We start from the raw sequence: 19,397 nt of genomic DNA, 5'->3' as shown, positions 1-19,397 counted from the left end.
CAGAGGTCCTTGAGATCAACTAGGACAAGTTACAGGGACAAGTGATGTGAGACAGCAGGGAGCAGTTTTCCCAGGGAGACCTCTGCTTAAGAGATAAGGAAAGTCAAGATGGCAGAGCAGGGCTGTAACTTTCTAATCTCTGTTTGCAAAGAACAATGCAGAAGAGCCATTAACCCGAACTGCTCTTTCACCTGACCCCAAGATCAGAGATGCTGCTGGGGACTGTTGGAGTCCCCTCACCCGAAGGCTGGGGGTGCCCAGTGTGGGCCTTTATGGCTCTGTACGTGACCCTTGTTGCTCTAGCGCCCTTGGGGTCCTCAGAGGGAAGCCTGGGAGCCCCATCCTCACAGCAAGTGGCACTTGCTCTCATCCCAGTGCCTGGGTGCTGCCACTCTCCCTAGAATCCAGCCTGTCCTGGGGCCAGTGCTGCAGCCCATGGAGGGAGGAGGCTGGGGGCAGAGAAGGCAAGAAGTCAGTGAGCCTGGATGGGAGGCCCCGGAGGCCTTGTAGGGTGTGTTAAAGGCCCTAAGAACAGTTTCCCTCAGGTCAAACCTCTTGCCTCTCTTTTCTAAGACTTCTCTGGGAAACAGCTGTGACCCCACCGCGTCTGCAGCATCCTGTGTGGATAAAGCCTGGGACGCAGGACCTAGCCCCGCCATACATCCTTCATTACCTTGGGCAAGTCATTTCCCCTCTCTTGGCCTCCCCTGCCCCATCCGTATGGAGGAACATGAGCCCTGTGATACTAGGGCCCGGCACCAGCACTTCTGGGATGTGGGTCTTTTCCCATCCAGGATTCCTCTTCCGAACTGAGGACCCAGACTAGACTGGACTGGGGCCATGTTGTCTGGGTGGGAAGACAGCAGGGAGGGAGGGGCCCTGTTTACTCAAGTTATTCTCCCTTCCCCACCTTCCCCTCAGTGCCTCCAGGGCTCATGGAGATCCTGTGCCTCTCTCAACAGGCCCTGCCCAGCCCTGAAGGCTGGCAGACAGAAGAGGGTCCTTCCTGGCCCCGGGGGCCTCTTCTCTCCCAGGACAGAGGTGAGACCTATTATGGGCTCTGGGAAATTGGGTGATGGGAGGCTTTGGATCCAGGTGGGGACAGAGATCATCCTTGGATTCACAGGTGTCATTGAGAAGTCTCATTATATTTTCTTGGAGCCAGACAGACTTGGGGTTTAATCCTGCTTCTGCCTCTGTGACTTCATCAGGACCATGGGTTTGAAAATGCTCATTTCATAAAATAAATGAAGAAATGGACAAAAGACCCAGCGTTTCTGATGCCTGGGTCCTAGTCGTTTAGGAAGTCCTGAACCCCAGGTTGCCTCGGGACTGGAGTCTCCTGGGAGCTCTCTGGCCACTGCCTCTGCATGTGGGAGGTCACTGCCCGAAGGAGGGACAGAACGTGCTGCCCAGCTCCAGGGGAGGAGCCCCGGGGAGGGAGCTCGTGGAGGTGGCTTCCCAGGCTGTTTTCCTGGCTCTGCCGCACGCCTTTGCCCTCAGTCTGCCTCTCGCCCCGTGTCAGCTTCACTCCATGCTCTTCCTCAGGTGACAGTGATGCTGAGTATCCCCAGGGATCTGCTCCCTGCACCTTGGCTCCTGGCTCCCCAGGGAGCCCAGTGTCTTCACCGGAACCTAGCAGCCCTGAGTCTGAGAGCAGAGGCCCTGGCCCCAGGCCCAGCCCTGTGTCCTCCCAGGAAGGCAGCCCGCGGCTCTGGGGCCCCCACCAGGGCAGCAGTTTTCCCGAGTGGACACTAGATGCTTCACGCCCTTCACTCCTGGAGACAGATGGGGCAAAGCCAAGTTTCCTGGAGAAAGAGGAGGCCAGAGACGCTCCAAACCCAGGGACGGAAGTAAAGAGTGAAGGCCCAGCCAGGACTCCAGAGGCTGGAGCCGTCGTCCAGCCTGGGCCTCACTTGACTTCTACAGAAGGGTAAGTGTTAGACTAACCAGCTCTCTAATTGTGGATACATTTAGGAATGCCCTGGTCTGGACAGAGCGAGAGAAATGCACAGTGGGATTTAACACACTAATATCTATTAAGCCAGGAGTATAGGACTGGGTGCCAGAAGCTTTGGGAAATACTGAAGGGTTTGAAAGCACGAGAAACCAAGAAGCAGACAGTTACACACGTGGGGTGGGATTTGTGTGTGCTGAGGCAATGCCCTGAGAGTCTGGGCACCGGGAGAGGAGGAAGGGGAAGTGTTCGGGGAACCTGACTGGGGCCATGTGCCCAGAAAAATAGGAGTCATGCTAGGCAGGGCTGGGGAGTGTGAAGGTCAGAGCTTGTGATGTGGGGATTACACACCGCTTTGAATTTGAGATGTCTAGGAGAAATCCATCCGTGAGCCTAGGTCCAGGGTGCTGGCTAAGATCTCAGGGGAAGCCGGAACACCAAGGGGAAGTTTGACTGGAATCAAGGGGGTGGATGTTGGGGCCCATGGCAGGATTGAATAGCCCCAAAACTGTGGCCGGAGGCAGGAACAGGACACGTGGGAAGCCAGCCTAGATGTCTGCCTGCCCCGGGAGGCCGCATGAGGACTGTCAGCACCTGGGGTCTCCACCCAGGAAAGAGGTTTTGTTCTCTGGCTGGCTGAGTAGGGACATACTGAAGAGACCAGGAGACACTGGTGACAGTTCTGGTCGCACCAACTGGAAGTTTGGCCCCACTCCTAGCTCAGTGTTACTGGATGATGGGGACTGAGCCTCAGGCAGCGCCAGAAACCAAAGCATCTTCCTCATGCATCTGGAAAACTCCACTCTGGAGTCTCTGGAGGTGTTTGGAGGCTAGGTAATCAGGGGAGTCTCTCAGAATCTGAGAAGACAGGGCTTGTCATACCAAAACTCCAGTCAATTCAACCCAAAATAAAAGTAAGTAAATCTGCTTAAAATGAGAAGCATACTTTCATAGTAAATAATGAAACAAAGGCTTGATCGGGGCTTTCTTGCTATGATGTTAAATATTACATAAATAAATAAGTTTAATCTTATTTTTAGCACAATATAGGATTAATGTTCCTGGCCTGAGTCTGCTGGCCCCACAAGATGTCTCCTTTGGGCCTGTCACAGTGAGGTCACAGAGGTTATTTTTATTATATTTTATTTTACTTTTCATTTCATTTCAATTCATTTGTTTTAATGTTTATTTTTGAGAGAGAGAGACAGAGTGTGAGTAGGGGAGGAGCAAAGAGAGGGAGACACAGAATCTGAAGCAGGCTCCAGGCTCTGAGCTGTCAGCACAGAGCTGGAGGCGGGGCTCGAATTCAGGAACTGTGAGATCATGACCTGAGCCGAAGTCAGACACTTAACTGACTGAACCACCTAGCACGCCCCTCAATTAATTTATTTTAATAACAGCTTTTTTGAGAAAGAATTCACATACCATACAATTCACCCATTTAAAGTGTCCAATTTAAGTGCAAGCAGGATGCATTGCCCCATGTCAATCCTGTGACAGTTCATATTTGCCTTATTTTTTCTACCCCCAAAGTAACTCCCCATTGTAACAACGCTAATCGACTAGGTCGTTCCTATAAACGTATTTTAGGGCTTGCTCAGCTGGGTATTCACATAGTTCCGTTTAGATGTGACAAATGTGTCATTATTTTTCTTCTCTTCAGTTGTCCAGTGGACTAAATCCTCCAGTTCCTTGTTTGTCAGTGGCTTTCCATGTGATTCCTGGAACCTTCTGGCATCACTTACACGGACTTCATGAAATTAAACGTTTTTTTGGCGAGATTTGTAATTTCACTTTTCAGTGGGTCTCTGTTATGCTGGCCCCGCCTTGCTGGTTGCGTTAGAAGCCTCAGGAAGCAGTGAGGAATGAGCAGCAAAGACATGCCCCGGGAAGGGGGGTGGGCAGCCGGAGATGGACGTTTGTGTTAAGGAGAGAGTGCTGTCGAGTACAGCCTAATTTTATAAGTGGCCGGCTGATCAGTGAACATTTTCACGTTCTGATGAGTTTTGCTTACCCGTACAGCCCCCTAACCATGGTCACGTGGATAATGAGTGGGCATATCACGAGATACTCGCCCCCCCTCCCCTCCCCGGTTGTCATACTGCAGGGAACCGGAGGAGTCAGGGAGAGGCTGGGCTCGGTGACTTCCAGGGTTCTAGCTGCCAGGCTCGGAGTGTTCCCTGAGTCTGTCGGGGTTGCCTGGGCCCCTGTAAGCTCACCATCTGGGCTCCTGTGGTGACGGCTTCCTTTATCGCAGGACTGCCGGTGTGAGAAGGGAGAGGTCGGAAGCCGCCTCTTTGACTCCCGAGCTGTAGCTGTGCCTGAAGCCGGGCTGGCTTCCTGTGCTTCCCTCCTCCTTGCACCTTCCGTGGCTCCAGCTCTAGGAGTGAAGCCTGGGGCTGGGGCTGGCAGGGGGAAGAGGGCACGGAGGCGACACGGGCAGGGCAGGACAGGTGAGGGAGATGAGTGGCTGGTGGGGTTTGGAGAGACAAATGCCATCCCTCCTGGGGATGGATTAAATACCACTGATGTCTTCAAAGGGGACACCTGCCACCTCAGATGAACTAGGCTCAGAACATCCTGGTGGTTTGCCTGAGAAAGTGCCGGGTGCTAAGCTTGGCTCCAGCCCTTGCAGGCTGGATTCTCCTGGTGCCCAGGCCAGGCCAGGCCAAGCAGGCTGTGATGCTGCCTCTTTCCCCGGTGAGGCCCTGGTCCAGCTTCCCTCGGCCCCCACCGCTCAAGGCCCTGGAGCTCTAGCTCGCCTGATGAGCTCTGGGCAGGGACTCTGAATATCCCTTCCAGGACTGACCTGTAGGGACACTTGCCCCATACGCCTTCCTGTCCAGCCCCCGTGGTAGTCTGAGCACACTGTTGGACTTTTGCAGGCTTCCTGAGAGCCCCATGCCCCAAGCACAGTCCCCAGAGGAAGGCCAAAGGCCACAGGCTGGAGACAAGCTGGCGAATGGTGTCAGGACCGACAAGGTGGCCTGGAACTTGGCGTCTCGCCTCTATCACCTGGAAGGCTTCCGGAAGTCTGAAGTGGCTGCCTACCTACAGAAGAAGTAAGGGGCTTTGAGCCTGAGCAAGGCTGGAGGCCAAGTCAGGGGAGGGAGGAGTGGTTGGTAGACTCCATCCGCCGGTCGCCCCTCCTGTCCCTGTGTCCCTGCTGCCCTACTGCTGACCTTCATCCCGTCATTCCTGTCCCAATCCATGCCTCCCCCCATCCCCTTGCCCTGCCTGCCTCTTCCTCTTCATCACGCGTGTCACCGCTTGTCCATACTCTTGAGCCCTGCTTAGAGCCAGTGGACCGGCCCCCTTGTCTCCCCTACCCAACTCCTCGTGTCCTCCCCACTCGATGTTGGATGGTGCCAGTGGCAGACCAGAACCCTGCTGCCCCCTTGCCCCCTCGTCCTCTTGGGACGTGTGCAGGCCCTGGGGCCCCGACCCCCAGTGCAGGCTTCATGCCCATTTCCTGTCCACAGCAATGACTTCAGCAGGGCTGTGGCTGAGGAGTACTTGTCCTTCTTCCAGTTTGGAGGCCAGAGCCTGGACCGCGCCCTCCGGTAAGACCCCCGGGCCCTCTCTGGGGTGGAGGGATGGCTGGGAGGTGGCGGCACTGGCGAGGGCTGGAATCTTGATCGCCCCCCGGCTCTGGCGCCTGCTGGCTGCCCCAGCCTGGGCTCCATCCTGGACTCTGGCCCTCCTTCCAGGGTCTTCCTGCAGGCCCTGGTGCTCAGTGGGGAGACTCAGGAGCGGGAGCGAATCCTCTACCAGTTCTCCAAACGCTTCCATTACTGCAATCCTGGGGTCTTCTCCTCTGCAGGTAGGAAGGGGCTGGCCCTGAAGGCAGGGCAGGGGGGTCCTGGGGTGCCTGGGAGGGGGTTGCATAGAAATGTCCCCTGGTCCACTCAGGAGCTCACTGGGTAGCTGCTGGTGGGAGTGTCTGGGGGACTGTGGAGAACCAGAGAAGCATTTGGGGGTCACCCCACCCAGCACGGGCAGGTGGAAACGTGGGAGTCCCGGTTCCAATGAGCTTTCTCTGCACTCACCTCCCTCTGGAGCAGATTCTGTACACACCTTGACCTGTGCCATCATGCTCCTTAACACGGACCTGCATGGACAGGTGAGAGGGCGGGGGTGCAGGAAGAGAGGGGTTGAGGCCAGAGGCCTGGGGTGGAGTCATGGAAGGGCCCCGGGGGAGGTAGGTCTGGAGAACTGGAGAAGGTTCCAGAGTGTCCGCCTGGGGGGGTTATTCTGTTGGGGTGGGGAGTGTGTGCCAGCAGTCCCCCTCCTCTGCATGGGCCACAGAACATTGGGAAGAGCATGACTTGCCAAGAATTCATAACCAACCTGAACGGCCTGTGTGACGGCGGGAACTTCCCCAAGGAGCTGCTGAAGGTATGGTGGGGAGGGAGGGTGCCGGGGTCGGGGGGGCGCTCCCTGGTCTCACGGTGCCAGGGGCTCCCAGCCTGGGCCTGCCTCTGCTGCATTATCTTTGGGAGGACAGGCTTGTGTATGGAAGGTCCCAAAGCGTGGGTCCTAGCCAGCCGCATCAGCACCACCTTGGTATTTGTCGGCTTGTGGAAATTCACAGGCTCCCTGCCTCAGACCTACTAAATTAGAATCTCTGGGGCTGGGGCCCCTAAAATGTTCTCTTAGGCTTCCCGGCGATTCTGAGGCTTGGGGAATGCAAGGAGCACTGGTTTCTTGGTCCTCTGAATGAACAAAGGGCAGTTTGAAGTCTAAGACTTAGGAACCAGAGGTTCTAGGGTTTGAATTGTTGTCCCTTGGCCCACTTGGGCTCCTCCTGGGGTAGCAACTACTTTATGGTGTGGTTATCACAGTGAAATAAAGGTTGTCAGGTGCTCAGAGCGGGGCGAGGCACACAGCATGCTTTTCATAAGCAGTGTTGGCCCTGGTTCTTTTGTCTGTGGGGTGAACATTTCTTGCACCCTTGCTGTGTGCTAGGCATTGCCAGGGCTCCAGAGGCATGCAAGCAGGATGCATCGACACGAATACTCTTTGTTATATCATTTCAATGTTCTGGCACCTCATTTATTCATTCGTTCACCGTATATTTATTGCCCCCGTCAGTCAGCCGTTCCTGCTGTGTCCCATGGGCGGGATGGTATGTGGATGATTCATCTTCTCAGGAGAACTAGCTCAGGCCTCACTAAGCTCAGGTAGGGACTAGGATTGCTTTGCTCACCTTGTCTCCAGCATCTGGCATGGTGCCTGGCACACGGTGAAGGCTCCGTAAATGGTTGCACGCCTGCATGGGTACGTGGATGCATGAATGAGCTTCCCGCTCAAGGAAGGGCAGCTGTGTTGGGGGTGGATGAGGCCGACTGCGGCCTGCCCTTGTCCTACCGATGCCAGGTGGAGTTTGGGCCCCACAGGCCGAGGCTCCCTGCCCACTGTGTGCCTTCTCTTCTAGGCCTTCTACTGGTCTATCCGAAGTGAGAAGCTTGAATGGGCTGTGTAAGTGACAGCCCCCTTCCCCCCACTCCCCACCCCTTCCCCGTCTCTGGGCCTGTCCTCCCTCCACCTGCCCACCTGAGAGTTGGAGGAGCCCCAAGGCCCCGGACAGTGCTCCCCCACTGAGTGAGGGCCAGTTTCAAAGCAGGTGGAGGAACCTAGGTCACATCTGGAGGTGGGGCTGGGGATGACAGGAACGGATGAGCTGGCTTGGAAGGACTGACTCCTCTTGGGAGGTCCTGGGTGATCTGGCTCCCCAGTGAGAGAGAGGGTGGAGGGTGCTGAGGCTATGGGTACCTCCCGGTGGCCTTTGCCCGGCCAGTACCCCCAGCCTGATTCTCTGATGTCCAGGGACGAAGAAGACGCAGCCAGACCAGAGAAGGCCCAGCTGTCTCCTGCTGCGGGCAAGATGAACAAGCCCTTCCTGCAGTTGGCCCAGAACCCCATGGCACCCACCTACAAGCAGGGCATCCTGGCCCGGAAGATGCATCATGATGCAGATGGCAAGAAGAGTGAGTGCTGCCCTGTCGCTGTGCGGGGCTTACGTCTGCCATTGAACCAGAGTGTGTGCGTGCGTGCGTACTACAGTGGCTATGTACGGGTGTGCGGAGAGATCACACAGGTCAGGGACCGGCGCCTGTGTTCTTTCCTTGCTGGTGACCGTGTGCTGGGCGCTATGTAAGATGCCAGGGGGTGGGGGCGCAGGGACAACACAGACCCTGCCCTCCAGGGTCCCTGTGGTGAGGGGAAGTCAGACGGTCGCATCGGTGTCTGGGATAAAAGGTAGAGATTGGTAAGTGGTGTAGGGAGGGTAAGATCAAATACGGGGGGGTGTGGAGAAGGGCTAGGTTTTGGTTTTGTTTGGGGGATGAGATGTGGGGGACAGGGACGGGTCAGGCTTCTGGGACATGATGGTATCTGAGCTGAACCTTGGAGGAACGGAGGGCAAGAGGGCATTCCCTGTAGACAAAGGAGTAGACGCAGTTTGCTCTGAATGGGGGTGTGTGTGACAGAGAACAGAAGGAGGTGCATTTGGCCTCATCCCTCAGACAGGTGAAGGCTTTAGAGCAGGCCAGCAACAGGACCGGAGCCAGGCTGGGAGGGGACTCTAGGGAAGGAGGCCTTCTTCTGCTTGAGGACTAAGTCCCTGTGCCTCTCTGGATGAGACCAGAACGATGTCTAGTGGGACTGTGCTCGTGGGTGGGAGTGTTCGGAGAGGGGGCGGCCGGCGTGGACATCGCTTTTGTTGTTTGTTGATTGCCTGGGTGTGAGGCATGGCGCGTGCTTGCTTGTGACTGTGTTTTGTTGTGTTGCTATGCTGCGTGTTTCCGTGGACCCTGGGCAGGGACTGAGTTGGTGGGGGAGGGGGCCGTGTGTGTCTACGTGTCTGGATGGGGCGCCCACCTTTGTGTACTCCTGGGGCAGCGCCGTGGGGCAAGCGCGGCTGGAAGATGTTCCACACCTTGCTTCGGGGAATGGTTCTCTACTTCCTGAAGGTAGGAACGGGGTGCACACCCCTGACGGGCAGGGTGGGGGAACAGGGAAAGGCCCAGGATGGTTCGGAGGGTGGGCAACAGATGATAACCTCTTTTCTGGGCCCCTGGGCCCCGTGGCAGGGAGAGGACCACTGCCCTGCAGAGGAGAGTTTGGTGGGGCAGATGGTGGACGAGCCCGTGGGGGTGCACCACTCGCTGGCCACCCCGGCCATCCATTACACCAAGAAGCCGCACGTCTTCCAGCTGCGGACTGCCGACTGGCGGCTCTACCTCTTCCAGGCACCGTAAGTCCTCCCGGGGTGACAGCAGCAAAGCCCCCGCTCTCCTCTCCCCATCTCTTGCTCACCCTCTGATGGCTGCTGGCCTCTCCTCTCCCCATCCCTTGCTCACCCTCTGATGGCTGCTGGCCGGGGCCCGGCGGGAGTGGCCTTCTTCACCAGGAAGCCTGAGAATGCTGGAGCCTTTGGAAGGGGTCCTAGGGCGGCCCCAGAGGCTGGTGCTGCCTGCTGGCCTTCCCTGACCCCGGCTGCTTCCCCAGTGCATCTGCCTCCCGCGTGTAAGTCCCGGTCAAGCCTCCCAATTCCGAGCGGAGGATTCCAGGAAGCCTCTAGCAACTGAGCACTGGCTTGGACATTTGGTCTACAATCTATTGCTTTCCCAGATTTTCCTCTTTGAAGGATGACTAACACCACCAGCAGAGGTCAGCCACCTCGATCAGTGGCAGCGCTTCTGGCTTTTTGAGGCGCTGGGTCCTGAAGCAGACCTGGAAGACTGTGCAGACCAGACCGCAGGAAGCTGGGGGCGAGGGGAGGGGCGGGACCGACCCTGTGACCTTGGGGACCCACGGCCTCCTCTGCCCGCAGCACTGCTAAGGAGATGAGTTCCTGGATCGCGCGCATCAACCTGGCCGCCGCCACGCACTCGGCGCCGCCCTTCCCCGCAGCGGTGGGCTCCCAGCGCAGATTCGTCAGGCCCATCCTGCCTGTGGGCCCCGCGCAAAGCTCCCTGGTACAGCCCCCGGAAGGGCCGGGTGCGGCGGGGAAGGGCGCTGCACGGGACGCGGGACGAGAGGGGAGATGGGAGGGAGGGGCTGCGCACCTGGGCCCGGGAACGAAGTGGGGTTTGCGATGGGCTGTGCACCTGGGCTCGGGAACGGAGGGGAGCAGAGAAACAGCTTCCCCCTCTGCCTCCCGCTCCCAGGAGGAGCAGCATCGATCCCACGAGAACTGCCTGGACGCTGCCTCCGATGACCTGTTGGATCTGCAGAGGAACTTACCGGAGCGGCGCGGCCGCAGCCGAGAGTTGGAAGAGTACCGCTTGCGGAAGGAGTACCTGGAGTATGAGGTCAGGCGCCGAGTCTCCGCCCGCCAGGCTCGCTCCCGCTCCCTCGGTTGGGCCCTCTGCCGCCCTCTCGTGGCCGCATCCGTCCTTGCAGCCTTAGTTTCCCCGGCTGCCCTGGCGGAGAGAGGCCCTTTAGGCACCCGCGCGGGCAGGGGCTTGCGCGAAGTGTGCGTGTCCTTGTGCCCTCAGACCTCTTCACTTCTTGTCGTGGGGGCACCCAGCAGCTGCTTGGCTGTCCGCAAACACTCACAGGGGACGTTCTTTTTATAACTTTCTTTCACCCAAGAGTATACTGTATTTGGCTTTCCCTAAATAGAAGGAAAAACGATTTCAGTTGAATGATCTCCCCTAATACCTACCTAATACTAATAAGCAGTATTTATGGAGCTTGTATTACTTGCCTCTATTATCTTGTTTAGTTGTCTGACAACTCTGAGGTAGGGACTGTTGTCCTGACTTTACAGATGAGGAAACTGAGGCAAAGAGAGATTAAACAACTTGACCGAAAAGGATGAATTCACATGCCGCTCCAGTCAGGGCCGAGCCTCATTTATATTAGCCCAATGATCGATGCCAAAATGGCTTATCCCTGACTCCCGCCCCACCTTACACCCAGATTCTGCTATGGTCTCTCATCCGTGCACCTTCTGGGACCCTATGCCCGAGGGGTAGGTGAGGGGCACTGCTGTGCACACTGGGCCTCACGCTGCCCTCTCCCTGCCTGTGACCAGCTGCAACCCGTAGCCAAGCCCCTGGCCCTCCCCAGACCTCACTCCCCTCTGTAGAGAGCAGAGACAATGCTGCGTGGGCCCCCCAGCCACCCAGGGCTGGGCTGAGGGTCCAGCGGGGTGGAAGACAGGAACGCGCTTAGTACGCTGGGACCTGTATCCCAACGCTGCTAGTTACGGAGGCCTCAGGAGTGTTAAACAGATGAAGGGTAGTTAGCATCTCTCTCTCCAGATGCCAATTGTTAAAATGCTATTCAGACTCAATTAGGCTTCAGTACAGATGTGAGCTGTTTGTGCGCTTTGCTGCACAGATCAGGCCTAGCGGGTTATGGGTCTTTTAGTGTCTCAGAGATGTAGCACGTTCTGGAGACGTTAGTTACAGCCCTACAAGGCGGTGGCGGTTAGAATAGGGCTGGGCTGGCGGGGGTCCGGATGATACTATCCAGGTAACCCCAGGGCTCGGACGCGAGGCTGCCGTGTTCTGCAGTCTGGTTGCTGGAGCGTGGGACAGACATTGGCTGTTGGTCTAGCCCTCTTCCTCACACGTGTGAGCCGTCTGCCCCTCGAGATTCCAGCTTCCTCCTACCCTGCAGCCAGGGAAGCGCTAAGGTGGCGGGGCCCGTGTGTTGCAGAAAACCCGCTACGAGACGTACGTGCAGCTGCTGGTGGCCCGTCTTCACTACCCCTCCGATGACCTGGACCTGTGGGAAGAGCAGCTGGGGAGGGAAGCCGGAGGCACTCAGGAGCCCAAGCCCAGCCTGAAGAAATCCCACTCGAGCCCGTCCCTGCACCAGGACGAGGCCCCCACCACGGCCAAGGTGAAGCGCAACATCTCAGAGCGCAGAACTTACCGGAAGATCATCCCCAAGAGGAACCGCAATCAGCTGTGAAGCCGACGCCACCTCCCAGACTCTGGCCCCTGCTCGGGGTGGACCTGAGACCCCACGGAGGAGGCTTGTTTCAGTGGGTCCGTGGTGGGGGACGAGGCCTACCCCTTTCCCACGGAAGGACAACCCCCGTTCCCTTGTGGTCCTCGCTCCTTCCTGCGTTCACTGGAGCTTTCCCAAACTGCTGCGCCCACCCACACGGCAGCCCCCAGCTGCCCTGGTCCCCGGTCACTTCCGAGGGAGGAGGGAGGTCCGGGGTTTGGCTGCACTCCCGTGTCACTCTCTACCCTTCCACAATCCAGAGTGGCCACATTTCTTGGGCCTGGGGGCAGCTTAGCACTCATTTGAGCATCGGAGTACCCCTGGGCTTCCAGAGAGAAGCTGGGGCAGAGGAAGCCTCTGGGCAGTCAAGTTAGGGGAGCCATAGTCCTGAGGAAGATCTTGCTCTGGGGATCAGGTGACCTGCTGTGAGAGGTCCTGGGAGAACCCAGCCAGCCCCCGGTGACAGAGAGCAGGGTTGCTCAGTGCCACCCCCTGACAGGTAGGCTTTTCGGGCAGGGACTCAGCTCAGTGAGGCTGACTCTGGGGCCCTGGGCCTTTGTCTCCTTCCCCCCCGATAAGCATCCGTGCACCAGGGGCAAATGAGACAGGCCCACGTCACACACACAATTGCTAATCATCGGAGCAGAGCCAATGGTGGGCAGTGAGGGCCAGAAGGGGTTGGGGCCTCCAGAGCTCTGTGGAGAGGCCTGGGAACAAGGGGCCTTTGTTTCACCAGAGCAGGGAAGGAGGTTCTCCAGGTTGGGACCCTGAGAGAGGCTGAGGGGCAAGAGGTGGTGTTGTACCCCTTGGGGGCTCTCTCGGAAGGAGCTTGTCTGAGAGCTGTGAGGGCCAGTGGAAGCCTGGCTCCCTCCCACACACCCCATTCCTTGCATTTCATTCCCGAGGAGGGGCCCCAGGGTCCCTTCCGGGCCCCTCCCCCTCCTGCACCCTCTGCCCCCCTGCCAGCTCACAGGGGGCTTTGCTGCCCTCCCTGGGAAGTCCCCTTGTGCTGCCCTCTGGCTGCCTCCCAGCTGGGCTCTGGGGGAGGTTCCGGACACTCAGGGACCTCGGGCTCTGCCTGCGGGAAGGAGGCTGGGCTGGAGGAGCGGGCCACCATTGTCTCTGTTCAGCCAAGTGTGCGAGCAGGCCGCCGGCCAAGAGGGGCCTCTGCTGCCTGTCTGCCGCCTGCTGGCTGACGCACTGCCTCTCCAGCCTTCCCGCCGGGGGGGCCCCCCTCCTCCCGTCCACGCTTGTCACCAGCCCCAGGACCTGAACTCTACCAAGTGGGGCTGGCCCTTGGGGACTGTGAGGGGTGTCTGGCCAGGGCCCAGGGCTGGGCCAGGTACCCAGTGGGCACACACTAAACGCAGGCCAGTAAAGAAGCAGGTGTGCATGCATATGTGAGGAAGGGGAGGGCCATCCTAGGACACACCTGTGCCTAAGCGTGTCTGCATGTGAATGCGTAGGTCTGCGTGCATGTGTGTGGGACGGAGTCACACATTTATAGGCTGTCAGCGCTGGGGGGACCTCAGAATCATCTGTTCATTCCACTCATTCATGCATTCATTTCACAAATACTATTGACCATTTCTTATGGGCCAGTACTAGCAGATTCCAAAATCACTTGAACACGTCTCTGGCCTCAGGAGGTAACAGTCCTGTGGTCTTGTTCCCTGCTGTCCATACAGAACCACACTTTATCTTGCTGGTAAAGACCCATTCCCACCCTTTGCTCAGGGATTCAGATTCAGTAGGTCTGGGTCAGGGTCACGGATACGTATTTTTAAAGCAGCCTGGGTCACTGATGTGCAGCTAATAGGTGAAAACCTAGCATCAGGTGGATGTGACTTGCCCTGGGACTGATGCTTACAAGCTTGGCCTTGAGTGGATTATTTGACCTCACTGAACGTGTATCCTTATTTCTAAAACCAGAATAAAAGGCAGAGGCGTGCCTGCGTTTGTGCATACGTGTGGCCCTTCTATGCACCTTCGCTCATGTAGAACCGGTGCCTCTCTTTCACCCCGGGGAACATGAAGCCTTCAGAGAGATGGGGACTGCAGGGCCCTGCCTGGTCAATGCTGTGTAGGCTTGGCTTGGCCTGGAGGCCTGGGGAGGTGGAGACCAGGTGGTTAGGCTGCAGTTCTGACATGTGGCCACGAGAGGGCGGGCTTGCGTCTTTCAAGCTTCTGGAGCCCAGGGGCCCAGCTGCAGAGCACTGCTCCTTGAAGAAGAGGAAGTTAGTCTGTATGTCCCCGGGGCCATCACCAGAACCAGGACCTCCCACTTCCCTACACGCACAGTGGTCCAGGCCGGGCCTCCCACCTTGTGGAGAAGTTGGCCAAGCAAGGATTGGGACTCTGACATCTTCCTGCAGATGGAGAGGGAAAGGGTTTCTGGAGCTGTGTGGACGCGGCCTGGAGTTCCCTACACAGCTGTCCCTACAAAAGTGAAAACTGAGTGAGCTCCAAGTCCCAATCCTGAGGTGTGGGGCAGATCCAACGCACGGGCCTCTGTCTGACCTTGTGTCCACCCTCACTTCCTTTCCCACCTGGGAAGTGGGTTTGGTGGGTCTCTGCAGAAAAGACAGGTTCGTGGTGATGAGCTCGGGCTCCGTGAGGCTGGCTGAAGTTTGGTTCCTCTCCCTTCTAGGGGGAGCTCAGCCTCCGGGGCCTGCAGCGACCCAGGTGCTACCCCAGATGTGATCTCTTCCTCGTGTCCCAGCATCTCTGTGTGGCTTTCTACTGATAACCTTCATTTGTTGGTTGTTTGCCGGGCACCGGGAAAGAGTGAAAGGCCACTGAGGTCCAAGGCTTGGGTCCTTTCCTTTGGCGGCCAGAGTCAGATGGAGACGACAGGTGGGCTATGTTGGAAGGAGCTGGGCTGGAGGACTGGGATTAGCCAGGGTGAGGGAAACATGGCCGTAAGGGTGGGCCCAGGCCGGGTCATACGGGACCTTGCATGCGGCCGAGGAGTGTGCTTTACCAGCAGAAGAGGCAAAGGCTCGTGGCTTGGGGGGCAGCCAGCCTGGGAAAAGGCTTTAAGAAAATGAAATGACTTGAGTGAATACGGCTGATAAGTAGGGTCAGAATATGGCCTGGGGACATTCTCTATAACTATGCAACTTTTCTGTGAGTTTAAAAAAGAAAAAGAAAAGGCCTGGAAACTTAGGACAGCCTGGCAGTCCCACATCTGGTCCTTCTCCCTCCCTTGTCCCCCACCCCCACATGCACGCTGGCACGCACTTGCACGTACTTCTGGGTCTCCTCAATGCCACACTCTCCATAACCACTCCTCTGCCAACTTTTCTGGATGCCTCTGCCCGCTTGCTCACACCTTTATCTGTTTGCCTTGCGAACAACTTCCAACATCCTCTGTACCCTTCCGTGAAATGGGGACACACCAGAAGGACCACTGATGACACTCAGTCGTCAAATCCAATGTCTTCTCAGCCTTCATCCCCCTCACCTCTCAGCGACCTCTGACCCACAGACCTGTCTGACCCTGCACGATGCCCAACGCAATCTGGTCTCAGCAACCGGGACCTGGAGTCGGACTGCCCGGGGTTGAGTCCCAGCTGTCCCTTTTGTGGCTCTCTGACCACATGCCAGTTACTTGGCCTCATATGCTTTGGTTTGCTTCTCTATCAAATGCGGATAATGACACCATGTACCTCACAGGGTCCTTGTGAGGAATAAGTATAATTATGCACATAAACATCTCAGAACAATGCCTGGCACAGAAGGAAAGCTTAGCAAGTTAGCTATTAGTACGCGGCCTTGCCAGTCTTACCACATGAGCCCTCCCCTCCTTGGGGCCCTGCTTAGGTTCTGCTCTTACAATTCAAGGCCTTGACTTTCCCTCTGCCTGGAAGTTGCAAACAACAAATCTTAACTCCAATAGGCTTTAGCAAAAAAAGGACATTTAATGGCTCCCATAAAGGGACAGTCTCTATCCAGGTCAGATGACGCTCGAGCTAGGGCTCCACGCGGAGCAGGCCCCCCACTGCCCTCTGTTCTTCTGAGCTCCATCTCCCAGGCTAGGAGGCAGGAGCAGCACTCACGGTAGCAAGATGGCCCTCGTAGCTACCACCTTCTTGGTGCAAGCCTAGCACATAGAAACTATCTGCTCCTTGGAAAGTTCAAACTCAAGTCCAGGAACAGAGTCCCTCTGAGCTGCCCACTTTGAGCCATGTGCCCATCTCTGAGCCAATCACTAGGGTCAGGGGCCTAGGGTAATCAGAGTCCACCTTCTGAGATGGGGGTGGTGGTGAGGTAGTGTCACCCCAAAAGATGGGGACTGGGACCAGCGGCTGAGAAATTCTGAGTACTGCTAGTCCCAGGAAGGGGAGGAAACCAACGATCCGGAGGCCTTCTCCTCCAGGACCTTCCTTGAGCCCTGCTCCCACAGTTCAGTCTGTCTCCCTTCCCCTGTCCTCCTCTTATCCCCTGCCCTCTTCTTTCTGTCTCCGCTCCCAGTAGAACATAGGCTCCCCAAGGGTAGAAGCAGGGCATGTTGGTTTCCATTGCTCTGAGCCCAACTCGTACAGTCAAGAAGTGTAAATCTCGAAACTGTATCCTCCCTGGGCTTCCAGCCTCCGTGTTCTCCTGGCTCTCCTACTTTCTTACATGGTCTTTTACTGTCTTTCTTCCACTTGCTTCTCCCACCCCCGAAGTCAGCCTTCCCCAAAGGCGCAACCTTCTGGAGGCCTTCAGGATAGCTTCTGGGAAAGCCTCGTGATGTCGGCTTTCAGCTCTGATCTCTGTTCTGCTTTTCAGACCCGGGGGTCTAACTGTGCAGGACGCGGCCCTCAATCTTCCTGGAGATGGTAAGTTTCCATACAGATGTACTCCCCTGTTTCTAGTGATGATTCTGTGACAGTTCTGTGACAGTTCTGTGACAGCTGATTTGAGAGGCAACGTACCAGGATTATGAGGATATTTGAGCCAAATGGGCTTCTGCCTCACCGGCAGTGTCAGGTAGACGTTTCTGGTTTCCTGATGTCTTTGTCTCCGTCTGGTGAGACAAGGACAGGGTCTGGAGGAAGTACGTGGACAGAAAAGCGATGACTCTTTCATTCAGCGAACGAGGACAGGTGAGAGTGAAAGTCCTTCCACTTGGCCACCAAGGGGCTCGAGGCTCATTTACAGATCAACTGCGGTGGCCCAGGACCACTTTTTGTATATTTCCCGTGGGCCTGATGCTTTATTTCTTATTTGTATTTTCCTAATTTATTACATGCATTTCCTGTGAGCTGTCTCAAATCCTCTCTGGAACAAGGTGAGGAATACATTAATATTTAAAATAAAATAAACAAAATGTCAGTGTGTGTGTGTGTGTGTGTGTGTGTGTGTGTGTGTATGTGTCTTAGGTTGGAAATTCCTTAAGGGCAGGGACCATGTCTGTTTATACAGCACCTGGCACAGTGTCAAATTGAAGCTTAACAAATGCATTTTGATGAAGAGGGAGAAAGAAGCTGTCTGCAGGAAGATAGGGAGATTTAGACTGCACCCTCCAGCTACCCTTCCACCAAAGCCCCTTTTTCGCAAGGGGTGCCCTTCATACTCTCTGTTCCTGACCATCCAGGTTCCCTCCTGTCATCCCTACCCTGTCCCCACTCCTCATGACCAACCCTGTCCTCATCCACACCTGCTCTCTTACAGACGTGCCCCTTCCCCACACAAACACAGCTCCAGACACACCTCGCTCGGGGCTTCCCCCCAAAACACCCCGCCCACCCTTTCACCCGCTGCCCCAGCCCCACAGGCTCAGCCAAGGCTGGGCAGCAGCGTGTGGTGCTAGGAAATGCCACCGGCGGAGCCGTTGGAGGTGCTGTCCCTACTCGTGCCTTGGCCCCGTGGGGGCCTCCAGCCAGGCGGGGACCTGGCAGAGGGAGGGAGAGGATAAGCCGCTTCAAAACTCCAGATGCAGCAGTTAAAAAGAGGACAGAGGCAATGATCCTTCAAATTGCCACATCTGTATAATCTGCCTTTTATTTTCTGCTTCATGAAGTTTTATTTCCTATTATTTATTCACCTCCCCGCCCTCCCCTCCCCCGCCTCCGCTCCTCCTTAGCAGGCGACATGCTCAGATGGGCCCTGAGCCTTGGCCTGGGTCTCAGCCCACCCCCCACCCAACCCCCACCCTGGGCCGGCTGCTGGGAGAAGGCACCTGCTCCCCCCTTCTATGGCGCCCCCCCATCCTTGTGCTGCGGCCCCTACAGGCCCCTCCCTCCACCCTCCAAGGGGAGCTTGGCTGCAGTGTGATGGGGGGAAGGGATCAGGGATGTGAGGCCTGTCCCCCAAGACGGCTGACACTGCCACCACCACTTAGCAGGAGCTTATGGGAAAGAAGAACCCAAGGCCCTGGAACCCACAGCCAGGGGGTCTCCATCCCTATGTACCCTCTCCCCGCCCTCCTCTCCTGTGCCTCATTTCCCACCCTCAAGGCCTCTTCCTTCTGCTCTTCCAGGCTGTGATCAGAGAGCTGGGTGGGGGGCGGCCTGCTGAGCAGGGGCGTATTGAGATGGGAAGAAGGGGGACCAGCCAAGCCTGCACTGGGAGGGACAGCTGCCCAGCTGTTTAGGACCTGAGCCCCCTTGTCCTGCAGGAACAAAGAAGCCGCTCTGAGAAAGACCCAGGTCTTCTGGTCCCCAGCTCCTGCTAGTGGCAGGCCAGGCTGGAGTGCAGGGAGAGGGTGTTTGGGAAAGATCGTCTACATTTTGCATTCCCCTCACCTAGCACCCTCCTTATCCCTCCTGGGGACACACAAGCACAGGAGAACAGCCCTTTTCTGGAAAGAGAGGTTTGGCTTTTAGGCCCTGTGGGTTCAGGGTTTGCAGTTGGTGTTCCTAGTGGCTGCTTCCTGGAGAAGACAGGGATGCCAGAGAAAGGCCTGGCAGGGGCAGGGAGGATTTCGCAAATATCTGAAACCTGAAGGCACTTCACATCACCTCTCTCAAGGCCTTCATCACCTTCCCGCCTTGTTCTGTCATAGTGGCTTTCAGTAAAATCTCAGTTCTAAGTTCGGAGGGAGGTGGGGTGGGGTGGGGTGGGGGATGGTGTAATCCAATCGGATTCATCTTGTTTTCCAGTAGATGCCTGTCACAGTCTGGCACATAGTAGGTGGGTCGGGAAAGACTCCCAAATGAATGAATGAATCAATGGATGGGAGGGCTCAGCAGACTTTCCCTGCCCCAGCCTCTGTTAACTGTGGCTTATTAGTCTCACTCTGGTTTCTGCCCCAGCCCTGGAATCCTTTTGAAGCCTGGCTTAGTTCCTCCAGCTGAGACGGGGCCCCTGGGTGAGTAGGGCACCAAAAGCCACCCCGTCCCCACCCAACAGAGACGCAATTCCAAATACGGCAATATGGTGCTTCCTATGGGGTTCAGTGGAAAATTACCTGGGGAATTTGGAAGAAAGAGGGCTTCATACCTGAACCAGTCAGATGAGGCCGGTAATGCCTTTCACT

The 19,397-nt window shown here is 56.8% G+C and overlaps 1 protein-coding gene across 6 annotated transcripts in view; it reads left to right on the top strand.

Moving 5' to 3' along the window:
• Positions 1-13,896, top strand: part of PSD4 (pleckstrin and Sec7 domain containing 4) — a 35,156-nt gene extending 21,260 nt beyond the window's left edge. For 5 of the 6 annotated variants that reach the window (XM_042932978.1, XM_042932976.1, XM_042932977.1 and 2 more), the window contains 15 exons: positions 574-678; positions 963-1,041; positions 1,549-1,933; positions 4,843-5,019; positions 5,440-5,520; positions 5,668-5,780; positions 6,022-6,080; positions 6,266-6,355; positions 7,395-7,438; positions 7,787-7,947; positions 8,861-8,931; positions 9,052-9,215; positions 9,795-9,939; positions 10,132-10,275; positions 11,633-13,896. In XM_042932978.1, the coding sequence (XP_042788912.1) occupies positions 574-678; positions 963-1,041; positions 1,549-1,933; positions 4,843-5,019; positions 5,440-5,520; positions 5,668-5,780; positions 6,022-6,080; positions 6,266-6,355; positions 7,395-7,438; positions 7,787-7,947; positions 8,861-8,931; positions 9,052-9,215; positions 9,795-9,939; positions 10,132-10,275; positions 11,633-11,890 (2,076 nt within the window). In that variant the 3' untranslated portion in view covers positions 11,891-13,896. The remainder of the gene's footprint in view (positions 1-573; positions 679-962; positions 1,042-1,548; positions 1,934-4,842; positions 5,020-5,439; positions 5,521-5,667; positions 5,781-6,021; positions 6,081-6,265; positions 6,356-7,394; positions 7,439-7,786; positions 7,948-8,860; positions 8,932-9,051; positions 9,216-9,794; positions 9,940-10,131; positions 10,276-11,632) is intronic. The other variant, XM_042932980.1, reaches the window with a different exon arrangement.
• The last annotated feature ends 5,501 nt before the right edge of the window (positions 13,897-19,397 follow it).

The sequence above is a fragment of the Panthera leo genome, chromosome A3 (genome assembly GCF_018350215.1).
Source record: "Panthera leo isolate Ple1 chromosome A3, P.leo_Ple1_pat1.1, whole genome shotgun sequence".
NCBI classification, from domain to species: domain Eukaryota; kingdom Metazoa; phylum Chordata; class Mammalia; order Carnivora; family Felidae; genus Panthera; species Panthera leo.
Note: the sequence above shows the minus strand (reverse complement) of the source record. Positions and strands in the feature narration are given on the sequence as shown.